Below are 21753 nucleotides of genomic sequence, written 5' to 3'. Positions count from 1 at the left end.
AGTGTCAAAAATCTTAAACTAAGACTAAAGTGGTCAAAAAACATCCCTGCTTAAAGTGTACTTGCTCCAGAAAATACTGCAGGCAGGTGCATGTGGACAAAAGGACACTTTTGTGTAACTATAAAGGACAAGCTTGCTGGACAAACTGTTCAAATTCTTTGCACACCAACCCCTACTGTGTAACTGACAGCAATTAGTCCAAAATATCTTCTGGGCGCACCGCCATGTGAAACATAGCCACTCTTATCTCTCTGGTTTGCTGCTTTTATATCTTCATGATAAAAGCTTGTGGCCATTTTTTTTTAAAAAGAAGAAAATTCCAGTCTCATCATTGTGACAAGTAGTGTCTCTGAGTTTGTGGTCTTTTTAGAACCTGTGGGAAGTAAATGCACATCAGTGTGGTGATTGTGTCTCACCCTGGCAGTTTGGGAAGGAGTAGTATCCAGGTTGACAGCGGTCACATCGCTCCCCCTCCACACCCTGACGGCATAGACAGCGCCCCGAAGCATCACACATCCCGTACACTGTTCCTCTGTGATCACAAATACACGCTGTGCACAAACACATTGGAAATGTTTATTTTAACAATGAAAGGAAACAAATTAAATGCAATCGAAAAGAAATTCAAATGAGTGACCCAGTTGATCTAAGAAGTCTGCTTATAAATGAGCCCGAGCTCCTTCTTTGGTCCAACTTGACAACAAAGAATGACAAATATTTCCGTCAGCTAAACTATTCTCATGTCGTGGCACACAGTGGTACAGCTACACAGGTGCCCATGTCCTGCCAAGCCTCGCCTGGTATTGGTATGTGAATAGACTTGGCACCAAGACAGGACGCCACCCGAAAGACTGCCACTGTTTTCTTTCCCTCTACGCAGCTCTTAAACATTAAAATCTGCTTTTCAAACGGTGCTGAAAATCCTTCTCAGCAGACATATTAAAGGAAAGTTATTTTACTGTTTACATTCTCTGACAAATTATATTACAGCAAAAGTCAAGGGTTAAAGGTCTTTGTTTTAATAGAAATGCCATATTACTAATAATGGATTTCCCATCTTTATGGAAACCAGAAAAGGGAATGGAGAAAATACCTAATATTAGACTGGTTAGTTCTCACTGAACAGTCCCAAATGTCTGCTGCTATCATGGGAGGACAAAGACCACTTGAACTCAAATCCCCATGGTTGGACAGGATCATTTCGGATCATCAAACTGCTATGCTGAACTACTGCATGTTATCTGTTGTCATAGTGCATGCTGATGTGTTATACCATTACTTTAATCCTCCCATCAAGCCCAAAAATAATATATGCTAGGTTTCACAAGGCCTACAAACATGACCTAACCGACAGTATATGTGCAGTGAGTGACCTCTAATTTATTAACATTTAACTCTACAGAAAGACCATTCAGACTCACTGGTACCTTACATGGTCCTCTGGAGCCCCTTTTAACTGCCTGGGCTGCCTCTAAGTAAATGCGACTCAAGTGACAAAGAAAAACCCAATAAAAAAGCAGCTTCTCAAGAGGACAGTACCAACAAAGTTTTTTGTAAATCCAGGAAATGCAAATGAGGAGAAGCAATAAAAGCTGTTAACACAGCGCAGCCATGAAAACACTTCATATCAGTTTAGATCAAACTCACGCAGACAGCTGGGTGAGCCAAAATAACCCGGAGGGCAGGTAGTTGGCCCTATACAGATAGGAAAAAAAATGAAAAGGGTTGACAATAAAAACATTTTAAATTATTGTTCAAATGCCTATGAAGCTATGTTGTGATAGAACATGATAAAATTTTGTTGAATGTACTTACCCACAATAGGACCTGCAGGGGATTTGGTGGTTGTCAGGTACACGGGATATTCTGATTGCAAAAGAAAGGCACAAAATCAAGACCTCCAGAGCTGGAAACTGTGATCAAATGAAACCGCAAGTGTCAACTTTATTTATTACAGTGGAGAAATACAAAAAACATCAAATCACATATATTATTAAGTCAGGTTGAATTTTTGAGAAGTACAACCCTGAATCTGTCCAAAGTGTAAAAATAACCCTTTGTCAATTTATGGAGGGTTATGTACTAACTATTTCTTGCCTAGGAAGAATAAGTTCTTGGAGTCTAATTTGGTTTTCTGGCAACTACTATAAACCAAGAAATAACCCAGCACATTAACAAAATAAAATACATTTTCCCACTTTCATTTTTGTATGAATTAAACGGATAAAATTGAACATGTTTCTAAATGAGCTTCAAATATGATAGCAGGGTGTAGTAGCCAGACTGATACCCTTGTTTACCATCCAGACATTAGAGTGACATTGACCTTCTCGTCAAATAATTAAATAAGTGTATTTCCCAAAATGTTGAACCATGAATAATTATTATCAAAAACTGTACACTCAAGTCCTTTACTGCAAACCTCACTTCATCTGGTACGCTGGTGGCCGTGCAAAAAGCTCAAAGTGGCTGATGTTAGCCAGTGTACGAAACCTTATGAAGTTAAAAATAATGGCTGAATCCTAACAGACTGGAGATAAGAAATATTAATGTAATAACTTAGAGTAATATATCTGCTGCCCATAAAATGCTCATTGAATTGACGTTAATGGCATCAGAAAGAGTACACCTCAGGCAAATCTTCTACAGACTACAGATCTGTGCATTCTGTGTGTAAAACAACCACAAAAAAACTACTATTAAAACTTACGATGATGGTTCAAGTTAAATTACACGCTTAAGGAAAAAACACTGAATCTTTATATGGATCGGATGCTCCTCTATGAACCTTGATACTAGTTGCCAAACAATTACCATAAATTTGAATTTGAATGGGAATTCATCATGAAAAAATGTGAATGTCTGACATTTATTCAAGTTCCAGGAACACAGACAGTGAATGCTGGAGTAAGTCCATGTCCTTGTCCATGACCTTGAAAAAGCTTATGTCACAGACTGTAAAGACATGAAATTACTTGAAGCGATGAAAGACATAAGACTGAGTGGTTTATCTCTACCTCCTTGCAGACTCGTGCATCTGTAGCCAGATCAGATTAATGAGATAATAGGTTCGGTTAGGTAGTTACTTTATTAATCCCCGAGGGGACATTTTTTTAATATGGAGAAACTCTCTTTGTCTGTCTAATATCTGTATCTATTTGTTTAAATAAAGTTATGGTGCTGTATGTGGAATGTGCAATAATACCAGTCAGTATTGGAGTATGTGCATACACCCTTCCACATGTTACCCTGCAGCATTAAAAGCATAGTTCTTTCAAATAAGATTTGCCACCCCCTAAAAATAAAGTCCCATCAGGGGGAAAACTGACAGACTGAAACACAAAAGGCTAAAAAACATGACATAAAACTGCTTCCAGCCATTAAAAAGGGGGGGGGGGGGGGGTTTCGTTGTCATCTTGTTCTGAGTTGAGACAAAGAGCACTTAAACACAGACACAGTGTTTCATCAAATATAAAGGACAACAGTACAGCTAACTACCCTTTTTTGTTGGGAATCACGATGTGATTCAAGTCATATGGTTTATACTACAGGTCTGGTAGACCAGAATTATATATCTAGTACATTCACACATATGTTTCCCAGCTGACGAGTTATTTATTTCAACACTCTTGAAGAATAAAATTCCTATCCAACATGGGCAAGGCTTGACGAAAACTATAACTTACGGATGCACTGGGGGTAGTAATAGTATCCATCAGCACAGCGATTGCAGTTGTCTCCAGTAAACTGTGGCTTGCAGATACACCTTCCAGACCCCATTTCACAGCCGGCTGTAGTCACTTCATCACAGCTGCAGGCTGGTGGATGTCACATGTTTTTATGAAAAAGTAAATAAAAAATTGCCCACATGAACAGGTGCATCAAGAGCAACCTAACACATACATCAACAGAGAACAGAAAGAATTGTCTCTGCATAATATAAAATCTCAATAACAGAAAGCTTTCAACCATCCTTCATCTCAAAATGAGAGATCTTAAAAGCAAATAATGATGAACATTTACTGACTCTGAACACCTTCCGCTGCTAAGCTGACTTAATTGAGTTATTGGATTTCATGGTTTACTTTTCAAAGCGCTCAGGGCAACCAGTTTAATTCCACTGCTTTGTAATGTCCAAACACAACTGGCAGCTATTTATACAACAAGGAACAGCCATTGGCCATTAAAGTAATGTAAACAATGTCAGAGCCCAGTTTAGCAATAATACAGGCAGTGGTGCCAGTGGTGTTTCTATGTCGGTGCCATTTGTGTCTGTCTAAAACAAGATAGATCTTTGAATAATACTCTGTTTTGGCTTTGTTTGTAGGTCCTACATATTGTAGGTCAAATACCTACGTGGTGAGTTATCACTTAGTTCCCAAAACATCTGGTGTTAAATTTTTGATTTAATTGCATTGATTGAAGCAGCTCCACTGATTTGAACTGGTATCTAAAGGATATACTGCAACAGATTTCACAAAATGACACAATCAATAACTTTTAAGAACAATGCATTTCCATTTTAGCCCCATATTTACACAGTTTCTTTTGTTGGTGCAAGTCACCACAGCAAGATCTATTTAACATCAGTATGTTTTGCTAGGATGTCTCATGCATGGCTCTGCAATTGCAGCCTCAGTAGGCATGTTTAAGTCTTGATTGTTGAGTGAAAAGAAAACGGAATGCTAGATTTGAAAGATGTTATGACAGGTCAAAGTGACTCACGTATGCATCCAGTGGCAGACTCAGCAGGTACTCCATAAGGTCTGTAGAAACCTTCAATGCATCTGTCACAGTTCACTCCAGCAGTGTTGTGCTACAGAACAACACAAAAGTAAACTGAACCAGGTCTACATACAGTAAGTGCCTAACAGAAAACACAGATGGATGATCACAAGGCTCCTTTTTGTTCTGTACAGAATCCCAAGTTTCTATTTGAACTGGACATAACATTTTAATATACTCATACTCATACTGCATCTGTCAGATTCAAGGACACACACGCGCGCGCACACACAGACACACACACACACACACACACACACACACACACACACACAGAAGGGAATTTTTCTTCATATTTTTTTATACCTCCTACACCCGACAACCACACACATGCACACACAAGAATCGGTTTGGACCTGAGTGCATTTCATACCTGGCAGTTAATGCACACTCCTCCTCCAGCATACCGGCCGAAGGTGTCTAAACTTGCTCCCCTCTTTTCCACCTCTGGGTCATAATAACAGTCAAAGGCATGGGAGAAACACTGGCAGGCTGAAGAGGAAACCCCCGAGACAGACAGAGATACACATACACGCACAATTATTCTATACACTCAGCAAATTACCTTTGACTTCCCAGTCTGTATTTAAGCATCTTAAGCTACTCATTCTCAAAAGAGGAGTTAAAAGTCTGCTTGTTAAGTATTAAGAGAAACTATAAAATCCAAACTAAACAAGACGGCATATCCTCTTCCTGTACACCACCCCATGTCTCATTCATGTTTATGAATGGTTAGGGTACATTTCTCCTGCATGAGTGCAGTGATTGGATTAAAAGTCTTCTTCATCTTCCTCTCTTTGCTTTTGCTACAAGATCATATTTCACGAGAGAAAAATTTGTCAACAGTCCAAAGCAATTAGATTCCAGCTGACACGGGCTCTGTTGGCTGACCGGACGGCTTGCCAATAAGCTTTCACTATCTAGGTTGGCGCAGGCCTGGCTAGCAGACTGACTGGCTAGCTAAGCAGACAAAAAGCAGTTATCCAGGAGCTAGTTGTGCACTGTGCTGTTCATCACACATACCATATGAGGAATGTCCTCTCAACTCTTTACTGAGGCTCACTGCAATACCATATCGGGGCATCCACAACAGAGCTTAAATATCAGAGGCAAGAGGACAGTTCAGTCCTCTATGGGGATCGTAATTCAAGGAGCCAGCAACATGTGGAGTAGCAGAGTGTGGTTTTGTTTACACACCAAATGAAGCACTGTACATGGACACTTACGCTGACACTCGTTCGGGCTGTCAACAGTTGCAGTACGCCATGGCTTTTGGTTAAAGCCTGGGCAGCAGCGGTCACATGACTCACCACAGGTGTTGTGTTGGCACTCACACTGGAGTCTAAAGAAAGGAAATGAGGAACCTGGATTTAGTAATTCCAATATCCGTATTGACACAAAACCCCAGACATTTTTTTGACAGCTTTGAGGCAACAGTACAATATGCACATCATTGACACATCATCGTGTTGCTATAAGAACACTTTAGCAAACAGTTGCCTATTTACCAATGGAGCAGAATTCATTTGAAATCAGATGATCATCATGTAAATCCAAATTTGGTCTGTTTTACGCCCTGTTTTGGTCTCCAAACATCCTGAAGGAGATATCTGGCTTTTTAGCTGATAGCTAATGCTAACTTTGTTTTACTGCCATTTGATGATGGACAAGGAGCAGAAAATAAGCATGAATCCTATGTTGTTCTATTGTTCAGAACACAGGGGGCTACAGTGGCTCAAAGCAGGACGTCATCACATCTCTTTCCTTTTCACCAACCATTTACAATGTCACACCCAGTAATCAGAGGAACTCAAATGTTCTCAGAAACACTTCAATGTTCTTGATTGTATCAATACCATCATAGACAAGTTAGATATGGCAGCATTTCTGCAGTCTGTGCACACTGTAAAAGACTATTTACCTCGATTAATGAATAAACAAGGGAATACTTCAGCCTGTTATCAATAGGGTGTGTAAAGTTCAGTGAAGAAATGTTTTGCGTCACATATTTGTTAGACCTGCTGAAGATGAGGAGCATTACCAACCTGTTTGGGTTGTCCTGGTTACGTCCCCCACCACACACCTGTGCGTGTCCATGACAAACACAGCGTCCACCGATGCTGATGTCTTTGATACTGTAGTAATACTGGAGACAAGTGAAAGAAAATATCATGACCAGCACAGTTTCAAAGTAACAGCGGTGTTATTAGCAACTCAGTGACATCACCCACAGCAGACCAAATGTTTGGCTCTGCTTGGCAGGAGATGTGAGTTAGACATGTTGACAAGTACAAACTCAAACCATGAGCTAAGGCTCGTTTTATGGTGTGAATCAGTGCAGTGTACAAAAATCACAGAAACAGCTGACATCGCTGATTTATTCTCAGTGTTTTAAATAAAGAATAATTGAGGTGGTGCTTCAGACTTGAATTCCGAGGATACATTTCTGGAATTATGGCTTCAAGAGATTTACTTTAAAACACAATTTTGACAATTTTACTGAAGCTATGAAACCGAAAATATCATCAGTCTAACGCTGCTGTTTTTATAAACATTTTCTTCTGCTTTAAGGAAATATGACATATCTCACAGCTGCAGCCTGTAGGAGCTGTCCAGACCAGTCTGCATCAAATAAATCACCATGATGCCTAGACAGATAAATCTGGCAGAATGTCTTGACATAGATGAACGTGTGAGCAGCAGGTTGGTGTGTTTGTGTCAGCAAAACGTAAGGCTGGAATGTAGGTGGTGCAAATCAGCAAATGTGGCTTGCCCAAATGGGAAACAAGAGTCTGCCAGTTTGACACCTTAGTGTGAGGTTGTACAGTCAGTGACTCACCCTGCGTGTGACGGTGGGGTCTCTCTGGGCCTTGGAAATAAGGTGGCCAAGCAGGGTGCTGGTGCGGAGGAAGCGCAGACGGATGTTGGTGGCCTTTGTAAAGTCTCGCAGCACCGGTGAGTAGGTAAAGTTTTTGGACCCTGGCCGGCCATTAACCAGAGACACCACAATCTGTGCAATACAAGATTGTTTTTGACACCTCATTCGGTGTAACTATTTTGATTTGGTTTTCTAACTAGTTGATATTTTACCTCTCCGTTCTCCAAAGGGACGATCCGTGAGTATTCTGTGGTGCAGAGCTGGTCATCATCATTTAATACACGAGCGTCGGGCTGCTTTCTGAACCTTTCAAGACACTCACGCTTTGAATCTGAAAAAAAAAAAAAACTGATTCTCCCTTTATTTTCCCCATATTGCATACTAGTTTCCTTTGAAATGAATGTAACATTTTCACACGGATGCCTTTCATAATTTTCTCTGTACTAACAATTAATACAACATTTAACCTTTCAATGAGTAATCCAGAAGGACTGTTGAAAATATCACGATTATATAGTTGATTTTATTGAATTAAAGTGATAGAAATATTCATTACTGACTATTGTAGACTAAGTAAACTTGCCGCCATAGGAAAAATGGTTACGCAACCTCAGAAATTAGCTACATGCGGACCTCTACTTCTACTGTATTGTAATTCTATGAAATACAAATCTGAGATGCACTTTCTGAGTCACAACACACAATTAGACATTTGTGAATAAACCCTGATTGATGATAAATATTCAAAGTTATTGTAATAAATGTACACCTTTCATGTGGTAAACAAAATACAATTTATTGTTATTATCATCCTTATTTCATTTAATACAGTTGTTTTCACTTTGCAAGTTATATGAAATTTTGAGCGTCAAGTTAAAAGTGATGCATGTTGCGCTGAACAGTGAGAAGTGAGACATAAACAAATAAAAGTGATACTGAAGGGATTGGCCCATGCCACTGCACCACTAGTGGCATACCATTAATCTCTGTGAACAAGGCCTCCCAGATATTAAACATCATGACTCATATATATGTCAACTCAGCAAATACGAAATATGTGTTCAGGTGTGTTGTTCAGTTCATTGGGAAAAGGTATGACATTACTGGCCTAAGTTTCGGATTTACTGCATGCCACCTCTTTACACTTTGAACACAATATCTACCTCAAAATTAAACTTCAATCCAAACATTTCTTTTAATATTTCATTCAAAGTTACAGTGTCCGAACTGTCTAAAGCAGACTAATCAGTGTGCCAGGATTAAACATAAACCAGTAGATAAATTCAAATCCATCTTTACAATAGAACTTTTTTCCACAGCAGACATTTTTACTTGTCATGGCAGGAAAGGAATGGGTGTATTTAATAATGTTAATAATGACTGCATTCCTTTCATCTGTGCCAGTAAAGAGAATCCCGTAATGTACTGCATATGCATGGATTTTGGTAAACTGTTAACATTACTTGTTAAAACCTGTGCTTTCCAGTTTACTTGATTTTCTTACAAACCAGCCCCTGGTGGGGATTGGTTAGTTACGTTACATGCGTACACAACTTTAGTTAATGTTCGACCTCATAATCTAACCAACAGCTAAAATGGGTGATTTAGTCATTATGTTTCAACATTTGATTTATAGCGCAATAATTGAGGCACGTGCAGGAGGAGTTATTTCTTTTAATAAAAAATTGTTTGGAACACATTGAAAAGTAAATTGTTTGAAAATACAATAACATGTGAACTTACGTGCGAAATACTGCCAGGGTGTGAAGGTTCTCCCATTGTCCACAGAGTGCTCCAGCACCCACAGGTCAGGACGAGGTGAATTAGCAAACTTGATGAGGACATAGGCTACATGGAAGAGCTAAAAAGAACACAAAGAAATCGGCTAAACAAAAGGCAGCCGCTGCTCAAAACGGATTTTGGCAAAATGTTGTAGTTTCCTGTACTCAATTTTTTTCTATCAAGTAAGGTCACAGGCTTGGCCTGGAGCTCTAACTATATCCTTTCTCACAAAAGTTGGGTCAAAACATCAGTTTGGTTGTTGTAGCTCTATAAATGATCACCTCACAATAACAACTTTAGTGAGGACTCAGCCTTTGCCCTGGATTAACTTCCTGTTTTGAGCCCTTTTTTTCTTGCAGTTTGACTTCAGCAGTATTTGTGTGGCCATACAGCAAAGTACAAACAATCCACCAACATTTGTTAACATGGAGTCGATGAAACTTGTGCAGGTGCAGCCAGGTTAGTGAAAAGACATCAGCTAAACCCACATGATCCCTTTCTCTTCTCTGAACTCTCTATCTCCACTTTCCATCAGAATATAAAGTCCATACAAGGGAAGAAAATGATGCCAATGATTGTGTCAGCCAACACTGAGCTTTCTGTCGGGCTCAGGATGCTCATAGCAGTGCATTTCTTTTGCAGTTTGTCAACATCATTATCAAGCTCTAAAACTCAGTGACTTCATCTTGATTGAATGTTGTTCAATCCAAAGGTAATCTGTGATAGTCACTCCCTTTGTGTGATCTGGCACGTACTGGACTTGGCTTGCAATTCAAACCCTGGGACACAAGTCTGCACGTGACACCTGTCCTACCAAAAATGCCTCACCTACACCTGACCACCACACCCCTGTCTTGTTTTGTAAGGATAAAAAAAAACAGCTCATCTAAATGCTGGCAAAGGCCCAAAAGAAACATTCAACATGCTTCAGGAGTACTGTAAGCATACAGTGCATGCCCTTAGGATTGAAGTGATGAATGCAAACTGTACCTAAAATATTGTGTGCTATTTAAATAAAAGACAGTTCTCCAGGCTGTGTCTCTTTGAGAAGGATGAAGGCAGGCCCACACTCGTCTAACATCCCTCAGCGCCTTGATGAAAACCCCAGCGAGCATTTAAAATATTTAAGTTTGTGTCTCTCCTTGCATGAAGTGAGGAGCTACGCTAACATATAAAAGAAAAGAAAAGCATGGCAAAGCCTCTGCTGTGGAGTTATTGACTATGTCAAAGAGGATTCACAATTATCTTGATGGATTCCTCCCCCAACCCTGAGAAGTAAAAGCCTGAAGTTCAAGTAGCTCTTGGGTTTATGGATACTGAGAGAGAGTTAAGAGGTCAGCTGGGGGAACTTTCTGATCTCGTTCTCTGAAGACTGTCAACAATCTGTAATAACTAACAACAAAATCATTAGTTTGAGAATCAGGAATATTTTTTGACTTGACTGTCCTGTAATCAGTGTTGCCACTTAGGAAAACAGTCAGGGTAAAAAAACTAAAACAAAATCTCAATTTTAAATGGGGTGTGTCTGGAAATTAATCAGAGAACACTTCCACCCACATGTAACAGGATGCACAAAAAAACAAAAAAAATAGATGAATGGCACACACAAGATGTGGGCTGTGATCTAAAAATAGAGGCGAGGCTTTTGCAAAGGAACTGTCCTTCTGCTGAGGACCGGGAGGAAGTTTAGTTCACACAGGCAGTGATGACATTAAGGGAGGGCTTGGTTAAGGGGGGTAGGAGGGTGAGATGGGTGGAGGGTAAAAGCGGTAGGGGTGGCTAGAGACGTGCTGGCTGGCATGCAGACCCATCTCAAATTCCAAACATAGCGCCACATTCCCCTTCCCTCCTAATGCACCCAAAGCAGAGCATACCACGGCTTTCAGGAACCTGTCACTGACACCAGTGAAAATCTTCTCCACCAATTGTCATGATGAAGATGGCAGCCAAAAAAGATCCACAAGTGTCACAAAAATAATATTTACCACACATGAAAAAAATTCTGACCCGGTGTTGGTACAGTACAACACCAGCTGTGTTTGTCTAGGGATTTTTGGGGTCGGGTAGTGTCACATTTGCATCAGTTTACCTGTTGTTCAGCATGTTCTCACACATGTAGGATATTTCTGCTACACTAAATGTGGAGACTGGATGTCATTCAACCAGTTGTTTCAAAATGAGTAACTGTGCAGTAGTGAATTGGTAAATATAGCTGAGTATCCTTAAACTGGTGTCAATACAATAACTAAGAGTCACGTGACAAAAGCTTTTGATATCAACCTTAATGTTGATATGGACCAGTATTCAAAATCATGAACCTAAGTGAGGGCCAGCCAGTGAAGAACTAGTATGTTGTTCAGTGCATTTCCTACAAAATTCAGTCAGTTGTTACATTGCTACTTCTGTTTTTAATGATTTGAAAAGTATTATCTTACATTATAAAATCTTAGTCATAAAGCGAGAAGATAATAATAGATAGATAATCCAACCAGTTACTCCTTTTTACTCATACAACAGTTGAAATTGTGTGAAATCTGTAATTTAGATGGAAATCAAAATTGATGCATCTAACTTTATAAAATGACAAACACTATAGTATCTAATATTGACACAGTGCCATTAACTGAGTGTTGGCAAGAACCTTGCGGAAACAAACCCAGTCAAAAAAACAGTGTGATCTTGGAAGAAGGAGGCCTGTCATGGCACAGCTTTGCTTAATTTCAGGCCTGTCTGTCCAACTGTATCCCTGCCAGTCCAAACACACACACTTGAAATATGTCAAGCACCTACATATTGTTTGGACGGAGCATGAAATACTTTGGTGACATGCTATTCACATCAGAAGAGGATTCCAGCGGCATAAAAGACATGCAACAGATTGACAAGCTTGTGGCTACAAAACACTTGGGAATAACACTTGAGCAGAGCAATCCTTGGTTCCTCCCAGCATCCCAACGTGTCATACCAGGAGGTTTAGCGTAGGAGGTTGTGGGTGGGTGGCGAAAGGTCAGGGGTTGTGCTGTGACAGGTATGGACTGTTTGACAACTACCATCTTTGCCTTTTATCACCCTTCTTAAATTCCTGACCTTGACCCCCTATGTGATATATACAAGGTATGAAGTTTCCAGATCTCCTCTAACCTTCTTATTAACAACAGGGCAGCTGAGCCAACCACGTCCCTCATGACCAAACACCATTTTAACAACAGCAAATCAACATGTTTTCCCTCTCTCAACACACTTGTCGCAATGTGTAAATAACTTTTGAAAAATGCACATACTCACATCATTCCTAAATCTTTCCACCCTGAACAGCTCAAGCTTTGTGTGTGTTGTGTGTTAATTATCAAGTCTAGAATACTGACCCCCCGACGGTTAAATACCCTGTTTGTGTGTGTGACATGTCAAATGTAATAAATGTGCACCCTTAAGTGTGAACTGCAGCACAACGGGTGCCTCTACACAGAAGTCTTACCCTTTAACTTCACACATGCTCACCCTTCAAGTAATAGAGCTGTAGATCAGCGTTTCGTACTCACAGAAAGGTCTGAAACAAAAGACCTGATTGCGTGACCCTTTGCCAGTTTCCCTTCTTGCCGTGCCTGCCATGTGGATCTCTTCATTTATAATCTCTTTGTGTTGATGAAATGAAGTGTGCTGTAAAATGAACTGGTTAGGAATTTCTCATAGCCTTCTCAATCATTAAACTGTGCAACAATTACTGTATCTTATTTCATTATCCACAAATGTAATATCCAAATTTTATTGTGCTGCTACAATAACTTCTGTGTGTTGCCAAGTGAGGATGAGATATGTAGGCACAAATATGTAATCGTATCCACTGTTAAAAAAGGCATGCGATATACGCTTACAATTCAACACTGATCATTTTCAGCAAGTGCAATGAAGTAGCAGATATTGAATACCCTAATCCCAAATTCCAACCAAAGGGCACTGCAGAGCCACGAGGACTAAATCTAGTGAGATCATGGTCCTGACAGCTAGAAGCCATCTGAGTGAGCTCCTGAGGGTCTGATGTGATATCAGAAGAATGCAATTCAAAGGAGAGGAGGCATCACCTTCTGTTGGAGTGGATCAGCTGTGCCAGACAGAACACACTGCAGCCCGCTGGGGTGGAGCAGTTGCCCTCCACTTTGTAACAATGCAATGTACAAATGTTTGTCTGTGTGCAACAGGTGGGCGCTGGAAGGGGAAGGGGAAGGGGGAGGTCTGGTATATTTTTCTCTGTCTCCATGACAGAATTAGTTATATGGTAACAAAGAACAGTTGGCTAAAAGTTACCATAGAACTGTAGGTGTAACACACAACATAAAGCACATGCTGTTTCTACTTGTTTGCAGTCTTCACACTGTAAAAGCCTGAGTTGCAGCTGCTCAATAATTTGCACGTATGTTTGCTTTTCTGCATTGTACATTATACAGTATGTGAAAAAGACATGCAGAATTCAAAGGGGGCTACAACATAAAGTATTTGATATTGCTAGATGTTGTATTTTCCAATTCCTATGCGAGCAGGAATAAAATGAAATATGAATTGTTGGAGCTGTTCTTTATTGTATTGGAGCTATTTGTTGTGTTTAGCTATTAGACCATTATCTGTTTATTTTGTTGCTGTTTTGTTTGAGAAATAAACATGAATTTGTTGACTACATTATTAATGCCATGACTTTAATTTGAGTAACTGATGTGCTTTTATTTTGAAGGCACTGGGCAGCTCGGACACATCAAGAGAATTTACATATGAGTTTGCAGGTATAGCATGGGCAGGCACTGGGAAGGGTTTATAGTTTTTTTACCAGGGCAAGAGAGGCAGTGGATGCTATTGTTTTGTTTGCTTGCTTGCAGAAATGGTAAATTAAACCTCATGAAACATTATGCTTGCCTGGACAATGGACCCAGCACCATGTTCCCCGGTGACTCAGTGGCCGTTAAAATCTAAGGTTCAATGTGTTTTTTGTTGTTGTTACATCTGAGGACTAATCGCCACTACAGAATCTTTGTTACAATTGGCTCAAAATCAAAACAACTCTTAAAATTGAATGACGACAACACTGATTCTAGTCTGAAATGTTTCAATGTGAGTAAAATGCTGCAATATTGCTGCAATATTATCCTGATGCAGTATTTCCTTCCACCTCTATGAATGACCTCAATTGAAAGCATATGGGTGTACTATTCATGACAGCCCTGTCAAATGGGTCTAGGAAAACTACTGCTCTCTTAACATATCCCATTGCATCAATGCCTGCGTCAGTAAACCTGTGACCACTGATTAGCATGACCATGTGTGAATTGATGACAAAGGCCTTGAAAAGGTGAAAAGAACCCACATTAACTCGCACAAGCTTTTCCACATCGGAGCACCAGATTTAGGAGGTGCTGCAGTCCAACAGTCACGCGTGATACACTCTCAAAGCTGCTGCTAACTAGCACAAGGTGGCTGTTAGTGGAGTAGTAAATATCTGCTGGGTTGGCCTGGCACCTCAGGCCACCCGGCTAAAGACAGGCACTTACATCACCTCCATCGCCACCACAGCAATAGGGACATGTCCAACAGCCAAATTTGTCTCTGGGGTCGGACTGAGTCAACTACACTTTATGAACAAATCTTTAATACAAAGCTGGATAGACGAGCTCTTCAACAGAAAATACTGCATTCTTTGTCTTTTTGGAATTACATTAAAATCACATGACCCCAAAATGACAGCATTATCTTAAAAAAAAACAAAAAAAAAACACTTGCTGCATGATTTAGAAGGGCACAGTGCAGCCATGCACATCGAATGTGGACCCACAAGATCATCCATGCATGCAAGCAAGCATTATGCATGGTTGTGTCTTAATGTCTGTTCAGTAAGAGGGCTGTGAGGGGGCTCACCGAGAGGCAAAAATGAAATGTTTTCAGTCAAGATGTTGTTTGTGTGTGTTTTCTGTTTAAGTACTTTCTCACCACTAAATTACACCACCTCTCTTTTTCTACCCATTAATCCAGTGAAAAGAGAAGGCCAGGTCACTTTCAACGAGGCTTAAAAAGAACCAAACCTTTGTGAGAGTCTGAGAGCACAGAATGGATGTCACACAATACCGCCTAGAAGGATTCAAACACAAAAGGGGGCGACGGCTGCAAATAAAACATTCAAACCAAATTTGGTGGGAGTTGGACCCCTGAGAGAGAGGATTAGGTTCCAGGGGAATGTCTCTAAAATTTAGTTCTTGGAAGCTTTGTCTCTTGACGATTGCAGAATTGTGAGCATAGCCAAAGCTATTGCATTAACCTCAACCAGTTCTCTCTCGTCCCACTTCATTACAAAGGCAAGTCATGGATTTTGCACTTATTCACATATCCTACAAAGAGAAATGTATGTATAGCAGCCTGCTCAGTAAATAACCAATAAATCACAGATGGACAACAAGATGTTTTGTAATCAGAGACTATTTAAAGCCACAAAACTGCCACACAAAAGCTCCATCCTCAACACAATAAATTGATACCCACAGAAATGATCCACAGCCTTAACCTTCACCCGCAAACACCAGTAAAGTCCCTTGAACATCAATCAGCAGCTAATCAGAACCTCATTCAAACCAATAGTGTCCGATATTCATTCAGTGCCTGACTCCTACCAATCAGAGGTAATTATGTCTCATCAAATAGGAGACAGACAGTAGTAAGCCCTGGCATGTTTGCCTCACATGGTCTACTCTGGGCTCACTCAGGCAGATAAGCACATGTGGTCAGGGCTCCTAAAATACATTCCCCAGAAAAAAGGAGTGACTGGCAGCCTGACACATGGTATAAATGTTTAACAGAACAATGGCTTACCTACTGTGGGCAAAAGTTCCAGGAAAAGAAGCCAATATTTTAGAAGGGATAGATGTAACACAAATTTATAAAGAGATCCAAGTAATGGTTGACTGCTTCTTGACATACTAATGCATTTGGTTAAATAAAATGTCCAAAAGACAAACATACACAAGACAAAGCTGTATTAGTGAAAATCAGTGAAGACATGATGACAATGAGCCATGATGGGCTCACATAAATATCTACTTACAGCTAAATTCATTCATTCCAGGTCAAAAAACTCCAGAAATAAGCAAACTATTTATGCCAAAAAAACATCTTTAACTGTCATACAGTAGCCAACTGAAGATCACTGAGGTCATTTCCTGATTGAAGGTATAGGATTTGTCATGGGTCACAGGTCAAAAGCCAAGAAGTCACAAAAACAGGGAGCAGCTTGCATGGTTGTATTGGCCTGTCTGAAACAGGCCAATATAAGCTTATTTACAGGACATTTCTGAGCTGGAGGCCATTTGGAAAGTGATCATGTCATAAGAACACAATGCTGTTTAATGAAAGCCATTAGCTTTGAAGGTATTTTACCTGAATGAAAACAAGGCATGTCTAGAGTGGGATCATGTTTAGCAGGATGTTTAGCATGTATACTGTTTCAGTGTGTGAAACACGTTTAAGCATGTTAAACCCTGAGGCTGATGGGAACGTCATTAGTTGTGAACCAAAGCATTGGAGGAATTGCATGTTTAACCTGACGATGGCACTAGATAAAAAAAATCAAGGGATTATCAAAGTCATTACAATTTATCCACAGGGGAACATGTGACACCTGATTTCACTGCAATCATTTAGATATTTCAGTTTTTGAAAAACATAAGTTGACTTTTCATCAGATTAGCCCAGCCTTTAAACTTGGCGGACTTCAAACAATCTTCTTTCAAACAGAACCACCGGAAACAGCTCTGTCAAAAAAAGAAAAACTCTCTTTGAACCTCATCATTTTAACATAAACATCAACCGTGCCATTATCTAATCTATCTACTTAGAGCTATACAGACAACAGCTGAACAGCCACCTGCGTTGGTCTTGAAAGAAACCACAGCACCCATTCAGCTCTGGCTAGCCCTCATATTTCACTGAACACACAATTTATCCAGTGGATTTCTAAAAAATCTACAAAGCTATCAAAGTTTCACATGGAATGGTCAAACAACACGACAGCTATAGCATCATCTTTGACAATGCATGACCTTGTATGTGTATGGTGGGGACAGCAATAAAACCCCTTGGTAGGTAAATAAAACACGTATTTCAACTCAGAAACATGCCTAAAGAAAACTCAGCCTTTCAAACCCCAGTTATAACAAATATGGACAGAAATAGCCTTTATCATAGTGGATTCACATTCTGTGGGTCTTTTCCGTCCATTTATACTTCTATTTCTACCATTTATCGAGAAGAAAGTGATAAATGTATTGGCTCTTACCAGAATGCTGAGCTTACCAATTTCATATACCGCAGGTTAGGAAACTGCCAACATAAGTTTTAGTTAGTAAATTACAAATATGCCTACACACCCTCATTTTTCCTGTGTGTGTGTGTGTGTGTGTGTGTGTGTGTGTGTGTGTGTGTGTGTGTGTGTGTGTGTGTGTGGACGGGGTGAGGGGGTGTTGTATTGAGGGGCGTCAGGGTGTTGTGTCACAGTCGAAATCCGGCCACACTCTTTTTAGCACACTATAATGCAATAATGCTTCTTTCCCAGCTCCCAAATAAACTGAGCATCACCTAGTATTAAAGTCAGACATCCCTAAAGGCCCTGCATGTGCCCATCCTTTAGTACGCCTGGACTATATTTAGCCGTGTAGGATCTTTGCTCAGATCAGTCTGTCTAAAAACAGAGATGGAAAAGCTCCCACCCATTGTCTGACACAGTTCCCACTGGGGGCCAAACATGTAACACGTATGAAAACTCTCTTTTTGAAATCTTCTCCAAAACTAGTCAAAGCCCTCCTCAAACAAAAGGTCCGGGCTTCCACCTGCACTTCTAGAAACAGATTTTACATCCTTCTGATCCCTAATCCAGAGACAGCATTCCTCTCTTTCCTCACAGTGAACAATTGAGCGTGAGGTGCAGTTTTATGGGCTGTTGGCCAAACTCCTGCCGCAGGCACGGGTCATGATGGAAGCATATTCTCCAGTCAAAGGGATGTGAATCTGATTCCTGGCAAGAATCCAACCACTGCACATTATTCACATGATTACTGTTAGCTGATGTGATGAAGCTCAAACTAAAACATAATCATTTAACACCTTTGGAATAGCACTACTTGTAGTATGAAGGAAACACCATAAGTCAAACAACTTCCTCCATAGCATGTTTAAAACAAATCATCAGCAGAAAAACACAGCAGTGACAAAGGAGGTGCAAAAATACTGCAAATTTGTAATATCATACCAGTGATACCCAGTAACAAATGACATAACTCATTTCACAGCAGCAGAGCAATGGCAAAGGGAGAAACAAACTTTCCCTCTCTTTCCCCTGTAACATTCAGGTGCTATGTTTTACTGTCACCACAGAGCTATCATTATTCACACAGTAGGTAACAGCTGGTAAACATCTGTTCATGCAGAAAGGAAGGTATGATGATCTCACCTGTCCGAGGTCCAGGGTAACATTCACCTCGTTATAAACCATTCCCGTGGAGAGAGGGGGGCTCTGCCACCACCGCTCTGTCCCATCGATGGCATTGGTCACCGGGTGGGCTTTGTTTGGGTCAATGGAGTTGCAGTAGTCACAAAACTGACCCTAAATGGTGTCAAATTGCTGGTATCAGAAACATACACACATACACATGATAGCAAAAAACAAAAAGCATGTTTCAAACGATGACAAATAATCTGTAACAAAATAAATTTAAAAAAAAAACAGTGGGCAAAACATTGGCATACTTGTCAAACTGTTTTGTTTTTGTTTTTTTTATACAAATGGGGAACTTCAGGAGAGATCCTGATGGGAAAGGAGCACTGTTGAAAGAGAATTTACTTTAGAAAACGTGGGACTCAAACTACAATAGTGTAAAACTATTCCTGGCAGTTGCACAAGTTGGACAGAGCTGGCAGAATTGTCAGGGATCCCCGAGGGGGCTATAAACGCTCTCGTAGTTGCATTTACATATTAGAGCATAGGACAAAGCTATCTTCCTAATAAAATAACAATTCAGTCAACTTTCTTTCAATAGGTACACGCTAGATATAATATCCTAGTCACTGTTTGTACCCCATTACAATTTAAATACACACTACAGGGCTTGTTTATAGTGCTGCTATCACTTAAAAGTTATGAGGACACATCAAGCCCCTGCTTTATTTTCTTACTTGTATATTTTGAGTAGGAAGGCCTGCAGTCGGTCCTCCGACAAGCTTACAGAATAAATCATATTTCGGTGTGCCAGCCTCATCCTGTCCGCAGGTTGCTGTTGCAGAGATCCTTGAGCCCTCAGCGAGGTTGAAGTACGGTGGACTCAAACTAAAACCAGTTAAGTCATTAAAACTTTCTTGTCCGTCTGCGTCCCTGAACAGTGTAATCCACAAAGTGAAAAATATAGCGAGGAGGTGAGCTCCTGTCATCCGTCTCGCCATCTTCCACATGAGAGATCCTTGTAGATGCTGAGAGGACCCGCACCGTGCAGGTCTTGTCATCTATAGATGTCCATGAAATGCGCTAATGGGCTGCGAGTTACGCGCGAGGCATTTCCCGTAGGACTACACGTCAAACAAAACAAAAGTCAAACAAAGATTCAGGTTGATCTTCCACTGATGATGGTCTGCTCTCTGTCCGCAGCATGTCCCCAAACTAACAAGACCGGCTTTCCGTGTTCTGGATCAAGCTCTGTGCCACACTGGAGCTATCAGGTGTCAGAGTGTCGATGGTCTGAATTCGACGCCAATCCACTGAGTGGTGCCGAAGGTCTGCCCTCACAGTTTTCACAGAAGCTCGTCTCTTGTTTTCTCGTCTCTTTTACTGCTAATAATACAATTCTCATCTTCGAGCGTCAAATATGTATAAAAGATGTTATATACACCAACTTATCAAGTGCAGCTTTTGTTGTTGTATTTCAATCCTTATAATTTTACAATCATCATATGAAGAACTGCTTAGATGATTAGTCATTTACTAATAGAGTAATATAGACACTGTCAGAAGTGTTTATCTTAAGCATAAACTAAAAGAATAAATAGTTAAATAAACTAATAAAATAAGCAAATTGACTATTTAAATTAACTTTAAAAATCGAACCTGCATAACAAATATGAACATTTGCAACTTTTTTATATTTAAGTCTGTACCCAAGATTTTGTTTCATATTCGTATATCTTTACATAAAAGTTGAAATCTCTGCAGAATCAGATGAGTCACTCCAAACCTGTGAAGCACCCCACCAGTGGCTTCAAACATCTCGATCCTTTTACAGTGATCTTAGTGCGACCTCTGGTGGAGAACGCAGTCATCACATGGAAGTCATTGGATACGTCGCACACTACGCACTGCAAGTATCCTGTTCATGTGTCACAAGAGCTTCCATATTAAGTTACAACTTAAGCTATTTTGGTGTAAATGTAATGTCTTTGTTCAGTCTACTGTCTCAATTCAGCTGTTTCTGTTTGAAACTTTAAAACAACGACTCTACAACTTGTGTTGTCTTAATAACTCCCACAACAACAATTAAGCACAGTGACTCATTGGCAGGAGGCTATTTCCGCGTCACAGCATCGTTGCCATTCCTCAGACTGGACAGGCTGCTTTCTTGAACGCATCTTGTCAGTGTGACAAGTCCCCCCTTTTTCCAGGGGCGTAACATCAGTGCTGAGGGCGTGATAACAAAACAGGAACTTGTTGCACAGTGACTTCACTGCTGGGTCAACGAAACTAGACTGGCAGGGACCCGGGTCTGAATCTATTGTGTTTTTAATTCTCGCAGGACTCCGCATGGAGCCAACAAATCTACAGGTAGGATGGAAAACTTTCTTTAAGAGTGAAGTTCTCCGTATGCTATATATATATATATATATATATATATATATATATATATATATATATATATATATATATTTACTCAGACAGGAACAAACCCACCGAGTGCATTCCATGTTTCCAGTCTGACAGCTTTCGTTATACACTTGTTGGTCAGTGGATTCAGTGTAACTCGAGCCCCTAATTAAAAAGGCTTCCCGTGTTTTTGTAATCTGTAAGAGAATAAACAGTTATGATCTTGAATGCAGGACCATTTATAAACCAATATGTCTGCACTACAACAGCTGTCTGAACTCCATCAATAATCCAAAATAGTCACTCACATGTAGTCCACGGATTCAATGACAGTCTGTGAGATGATTCATTCACAGGAAATCAAATGTTTTAAGCCGGCAATATAACCATCATAATATTATATCAGTGTTATGAGTTGTTTTGATACAATAAATACAAG

General features: G+C 40.1%; 1 protein-coding gene across 3 annotated transcripts in view; it reads right to left on the bottom strand.

Moving 5' to 3' along the window:
* Positions 1-20139, bottom strand: part of LOC138202977 (laminin subunit alpha-3-like) — a 53329-nt gene extending 33190 nt beyond the window's left edge. For all 3 annotated transcript variants that reach the window (XM_069157411.1, XM_069157412.1, XM_069157413.1), the window contains exons 1-13: positions 19643-20139; positions 18921-19073; positions 9407-9524; positions 7876-7994; positions 7625-7795; positions 6831-6931; positions 6012-6127; positions 5159-5277; positions 4726-4816; positions 3687-3818; positions 1816-1866; positions 1648-1695; positions 417-551 (exon numbers count right to left, since the gene is read on the bottom strand). In XM_069157411.1, coding sequence (XP_069013512.1) covers positions 417-551; positions 1648-1695; positions 1816-1866; positions 3687-3818; positions 4726-4816; positions 5159-5277; positions 6012-6127; positions 6831-6931; positions 7625-7795; positions 7876-7994; positions 9407-9524; positions 18921-19073; positions 19643-19966 — 1678 coding nt within the window. In that variant the 5' untranslated portion in view covers positions 19967-20139. The remainder of the gene's footprint in view (positions 1-416; positions 552-1647; positions 1696-1815; positions 1867-3686; positions 3819-4725; positions 4817-5158; positions 5278-6011; positions 6128-6830; positions 6932-7624; positions 7796-7875; positions 7995-9406; positions 9525-18920; positions 19074-19642) is intronic.
* Between the last annotated feature and the right edge of the window lie 1614 nt (positions 20140-21753).

This window comes from Embiotoca jacksoni, unplaced genomic scaffold (genome assembly GCF_022577435.1).
Source record: "Embiotoca jacksoni isolate LCO1_2020_lvr unplaced genomic scaffold, fEmbJac1.0.p SCAF_22, whole genome shotgun sequence".
Classification (NCBI taxonomy): domain Eukaryota; kingdom Metazoa; phylum Chordata; class Actinopteri; family Embiotocidae; genus Embiotoca; species Embiotoca jacksoni.
The sequence above is the reverse complement of the archived record's forward strand: the minus strand, read 5'-3'. Positions and strand labels throughout refer to the sequence as shown.